General features: G+C 45.5%; 1 protein-coding gene across 4 annotated transcripts in view; it reads left to right on the forward strand.

Annotated features, from left to right (window-relative positions):
- Positions 1-738, forward strand: part of LOC147732747 (ATP-dependent RNA helicase DDX25-like) — a 1,983,894-nt gene extending 1,983,156 nt beyond the window's left edge. For all 4 annotated transcript variants that reach the window (XM_086957315.1, XM_086957316.1, XM_086957313.1 and 1 more), the window contains one exon: positions 548-738. In XM_086957315.1, coding sequence (XP_086813441.1) covers positions 548-568 — 21 coding nt within the window. In that variant the 3' untranslated portion in view covers positions 569-738. The remainder of the gene's footprint in view (positions 1-547) is intronic.
- The last annotated feature ends 5,262 nt before the right edge of the window (positions 739-6,000 follow it).

Raw genomic sequence — 6,000 nt, forward strand, 5'->3', positions numbered from 1 at the left:
AACAAGCGGGGCAGGGTGGGACCGTGGATCCTACACCAGGAGGTTTTGCATTTCTATACCGCCACAGAATGTTTCTGGTGAAAAACCACCTGGTGGCTTCCTTGAACGCCAAAACAGACCAATTAAACTGTGCGGTTAAAGTCTCTACCAGAAAGAGCGTTGCTGAAAGTAAGTAGCTTAATCATCATAAACACTGAATACAATATGCAGTTAATCACTCATCCATCCATACGCTGTTGTCCAACCGTTCATCAACTATTGACTCACTGGCGTATTCACATAACGACACAGATGCCCATTCACTAGCCAAAGAAGTTTAATTTTAAAGGAACTCTAGATGTATTGGCTTTGTCAGTGCTTGTTTTAAACAGAGTCAGGAAACACTCTTCTGATACAATTAACTGGCTAGATGGTTGCATGCTTGAGAATGTTTTCTCTGTTCAGTTTTAATTTCCAGAAACGTTTACAGTTCTACTACAATGCATTATAAAAGAACTTTCGAAACGCTTGCAACCAGTCAAAACTTTGTGTCTCTTTTTTTTTTTAGGTGTCAAAATTAATTTACTGAATACTAGTGACATGGAATCAATAGAAGGAATTATCTAAGGCCAGGTGGCTTGGATGGATGCACTAAGAAACTTGTACTCTGAATCACATCAGTTGTTATTCTTGAAATGTTGATGTTTGCTACATGACTTTGTTTTTTATGAAGAGTAAATAAAACACAATTTGCGCTGACATTTGCTTGTGAAATGTAGCTTTATTTCCTCATGAGAACAGGAGTATCATTTCAAATGTACATCCATTCAACTATAAAGTTGTTGGCATCAGTCAACTAGGTAGGGATGGAAAAACCGCTTGATAAAACTGTTCTGTTGAGCTCCCAGAGAGAAGACCTACTCTTTCGTGTACGCCGGACAAGCACACACAACCAGACTCATAGGTGGTTCCTTGCTGGAATCCCAAGTGATTCCTAGAACCTTAATTTAATATCTCCGGAGCCGTGCCTGGCCCCTTGGTTGTGTTTGGATACAAATGATGGTAGTGGCCGGCTGGCTCACTACATCCCTCCCAACCTTGAGGGGATAGAAATGCAAAGTCTTAAAAAGGAAAAGAAAAAATGGTACAGAAATGACAGTTCTCCAAGTTGTTGTTCAAATGCTATGGGAAGGGGGTGCAGTATATTGGAGGATGGTTTGTCTTCCTTTAGCGGACAAAGTCTCGTAACGTTTGACTCCGCTTCGGATTAGGTCTTAGACAATACGGATATCCACTGTGGGGTTCCGACCTTTCTTCCGGGCATGGCAAACTTTCATCAGTCCTTCTCTCTGGCTGACCCGATGGCGAGATCCTCTATCCCGTCATATTCTTCCCCATTATTTGCCTCCTACTCCATGGACACCCTTCAGGGATTTTCGGACCTTCTCTCTGGTCCCCATCTTTCCCAGGCCTCCGGCATGCCTGTGACCTTCTTGAACCAGGATGCATTACATGACACCATCACCTTGCGCCTCTTCACACCGAAAACTTTCCATATTTCTCTTTCAAATGAAGTCTGGAATTTCCATCCAGGATGTCAGTCCTTTATCACTACGGCATCTCTCAGTCACAACTCCAGATCCTGTGCATTTCGGCTTTTGATAACCCATTCATTGGCGTCCTTTCTTTAGATGTGGCCTGCTTCTAGGTCAAGGGTGGCAAAAACCCAGTCGGGGCTAACTGGCACCAAATCTCTCATCTGTCTCTTCAGGATGAGTTCACTCAGAGCGCATTCAGTAGTGGAATGGGGTGTTTGCCAATATGCCCTTAAGAATTGGTGTAGGCACGCTTCCAAATCATCTCCTTCGTGTACACCTATTCTCAGCGTTTCATTCTGTGTCCTCATGAATCCTTCCGCTTTCCTATTCGCCTGAAGCCATTGAGGAGTGAATTTTCTGTGTTGAATGTTTAGATTATGCAAGTGTACTTTGAAATCCAGGCCATGAAAGGGAGGCCTGTTATCAGTTTTCACTTCATCCTGCAGTACCAGCATCGCAAATATTTTCTCTACTGCCGTCTTAACGCACTCAATGCTCTGGACCTGATGAGTTCAACAGCTGGAAACGTTGTAGTGCTGTCTGTCACTACCAGAGTCACCCTTCCATTGGGGAAGCTTCCAAAGTCCATGTTGACCTTTGACCACGGCTTGTCGCAAGGTTCTTCCGTGATGATTGGTATTATGGCTACATTGGCTCCTGTGATCGTGCAAGAGTGCCATCCCCTCACTATTTATTCCACCATTCTGTCTGCTCCGGGAAGCCACACTTTCGACCATATCCTTGCTTTTGGCTTCGCTAGTCCTTAATATCCTTGATACGCTAGTTCCACTCTGTCTCCATAGGTTCCTCAGAACAACTATGTGTTGTCCTCTCAGTAGAAGTCCTTCCGCACTCTCACTTAGATCATCCCAGCACCTCCACACTTGTTCGAACCTCTCGTTCCTCGTCGATGAGCCCGCTCACTCCCTTCAAGAAGTCTTTTCGTTGGTGACCTTTTAGCACCTCTTTCACCTTGCTTATGCAGCTGTCTTCCTTTGTGTCTTCCACCAACTCCTCTATGGTCAGAACTCGAGGACAATCACTCTCTGTGACAAACCTTACAAAATCTTTCACTCCTCTATCCGTTTCTTTCTGTGCCTTAGGGTCTTCAGCCAGCGGGTTTCTCGGTAGGTAGTCGGCTGGGTTGTTCGCCCCCATCCGATATGCAACCTCGAATTTGTATTGTTGAAATTGTACAGCCCACCTTTGAATTCGGGGCGGTCCATTCCGGGCTGATCCACTGAACAACGGCACAAGAGTTTTGTGATCGGTGATCACTTTGAATTTGTACCCACACAGATAGATGTGAAAGTGCTGACGCCCATCTTATGGCGAGAGCCTCCCTTTCGATTTGATTTCCGCCTTCGTCAAGACTCGACTGGCATATGTGATGGCCAGCCACTCGCCCCTTTCATTTTGGTGAAAGGAGAACAGCCCCACCAGACTGGGATGTACAATGAGCTTTGTCTTGCCTCCCGGTTTGAAGTAAGCTAGGGTGTCTCCCTGAAGCAGTACCCCTTTTACGCTTGTGCGGCCTCACTCGTCCACTCCCACAGTGTTTTTTTCTTGGTCAGTGGTTCTGAAAGGGTTGCCAAATAGGGAATGAAATGGCTGCAGTAAAATACCATTCCTAAGAAACTGTGCATTTTCGTATGGTTCTGCGGAATGGCAGCTGTACGAATAGCCTCAACCTTAGCCGGGTCAACCTAAATGCCATCTTTGGAGAATCGAAATGCAAAGAATTCCACCTCGTTGGTGCAGAAAGTACATTTGCTTTTGGGGAGAGTAAACCCCTGGTCTATGAGTCTCTGTAGAGTGGCCTTCAATCTGGCCTGATGTTTCTCTAATGTGTCTGAAAAGATCAGCACATAATCGCTGACATTGATAACTCTCACTAGTCCAGATAGTGCTTCTCTTTTTGTGTTCTGAAATACCTCTGCTGTGGAGGTCTCCTCAAAAATGAGCCTCTTGAACTTCCTGAACCCCACATGTGTAAAAAAAGTGGTAATGTAGCAACTGTCGTCATCAAGGAGTAGTTGATGATACTCTGAGTTGAAGTCCACTTTAGAAAACCATTTGGCCCTGTTGATGTTGGCTACAATTTCATCTATTGTAGGGGTGATGTGTCTCTCCCTTTTTATCGCCTTGTTTGGCAGATGCATGTCAACGCACAATCTTATAGCCCCTGGCTGCTTTGGTTTAGGGGCTATTTCCAGGGAAGATACCCACTGGGTCGGCCCTGTTACTTTCTCAATCACAAGTTGGTCCAGCTCTTCTTCGACGAGGGCCCAGAAGTGAAGTGGAACTTTACTATGTCTCAGTGCCACCAGTCTCACGGTTCTATCAATGTGCAATTTTACTTTGACCCCTTTGAGACATCACAGTCCTTCAAACTACTGTGGGAATTCTTCCATGATATCGTCCGCCTGGGATAGTTGTAATTGTTTTGCGAACAGCACAAGTCCAAGGTCTTCAGCTGTGTGACACCCCATCAAAGTGCCAGCACTCTCCTGGGTGACGTATCATTTTGTTTGCAGTTCTGTTGCCCCATGATTTCGTTCCACCTCTACGACCCCTTAGACAGGTACGGGTGTGGCATCTCCATAATTGTATATTTTGGTGGTGGTCTTCGTCAGAGGCGGATGCAGGTCCAACCGTAGATACTTCTTTGCGTCTAAGATGTTCACCTAAGCCCCAGTGTCAATGAGTGCTGTCATTGGTATACCATCCACACATATTTTACATATGGGTGGGAGTCTCTTTTGATTGTGCCATCCTGTGAATGATACAGTGAACACTTCATCTTCGTTGTCCTCTTCTTCCAGATTCCTTATTTGTTGGCTCACCATGGCTGCCGCGCATTGCTCCTCCTCTGCTTCCGACACCAATTTGACTTCTCAACTTTTTGATCTTCCCACCACTGCTGTTATGTCTCGACTCACTCGGACATACCCTTGCACAGTGATCTGATCTTTAACACTGCAAACACATTTAACTTTTTGCAGGACAGTTCTTCAGCGGGTGGCTAGAGAAACCACAGTTTCCGTAGGCTTTTTAAGTAGCTCCTGCCATTAACTTTCCTCAGCCTCGCTCAACTCCCGTTCAGATAGCGTCCGCTCATTCCTCTTTAATGTTCATGGGAGTTGACTGCACCAGATGTGTTGCGCTGAGGGCTAGGGCCGACTCCATTTCTTCAGCTCACTTCGGCTAGTTCATGCAAGCTGCCCAGTATTAGGATATCATCCAAGTGATATGCCTGGTTGGTGGAGGATCAGTTTCCTCAGCTTGGCCGACCGGCACCCTTGGATCAGCTGTGCCCTTATTTCAAACTGCTTGTCAGTGACAGTGCACGTGCTTGCCGGTTTCGTAACCTTGCAAAAAACATGTCTACCGACTCCCTTCTTGCTGGCGAGCTTGTCTTAACTTGAAATGCTCATAATCTGGATTTAACTGGGGTTCAAAATTCGGTTGAGCACTGCTACTGCAGAGTAATAATCATTGTTATCGTCCATGTTAGGTAAGTCAAGGAAGAGATCATAAAGATCATCTCCTCCCATGTGTAGCATGGTAGACCCTTTCATGCCACAATCTGTTTCGCGCACCGTGCAAAAGTAGTTCTCCAACCACTGTATCCACTTTCTTCACCTCAGCGCTGCAGTGACCGAGTCTGCTAGCTGACTGAAAGGGGGAAGTGACGCAAGTGGTGATTGAGAACAGCGTTAATGGGGGTGCACTTGATCTTCGTTGTCCTGCACTGACATCTTGGAGTCTACCTAGTGTTCATGTGTTTTTTTTTTTTTCTCTGGGGTTAGCTTGTCTTGTTAGGTATCTCACTACTGTGTGAGGTCCTGACCTGACTGTCTTTTCTCTCTTTTGTATGGGTTATGTGTCTTTTGTTACTCTCTTCCTATATATACCGTGTTTCTCCTCTATTTTATTACTTAAAGTCAATTTTTTAGGTCTCGGCCTGATCCAACGCATGCCGTGGTCTGACTGAGACATTTAGTAGGTGCTCTGAGACAGCAGCCAAGCAAGTACAGCAAAAGTTGGCAAAGAAATGATCCGTGGAAGGGGCTGTAGTAGCAGCCATACTCAGATGACCGCAATGTCTATTGGATCTGTCTCAGGGACCATCCAGCAACAGTACCCACAACAGTAGGATAGTGTAAGAGCACAAGGAAGTGGTAGAGGAGGGCGAGGAGGTATAGAAAGGGACAGTATACGTCCCAGAGGATGGATCAAACATGTCATTATTGTCACAAATATGAATATTTCATTACAGATTGCTGGACTAAGAGATGGGATGAACAAAATGAAATGACAGGAGTTTACAATCAGCCTGGGAATACAGTAGTGCCACTGCAGTCAAATCCGCAGATGATATATGTACTTCAATACCACTACAAAATGTGCAGCAACCAGA

Source organism: Lissotriton vulgaris, chromosome 2_1 (assembly GCF_964263255.1).
Source record: "Lissotriton vulgaris chromosome 2_1, aLisVul1.2, whole genome shotgun sequence".
NCBI classification, from domain to species: domain Eukaryota; kingdom Metazoa; phylum Chordata; class Amphibia; order Caudata; family Salamandridae; genus Lissotriton; species Lissotriton vulgaris.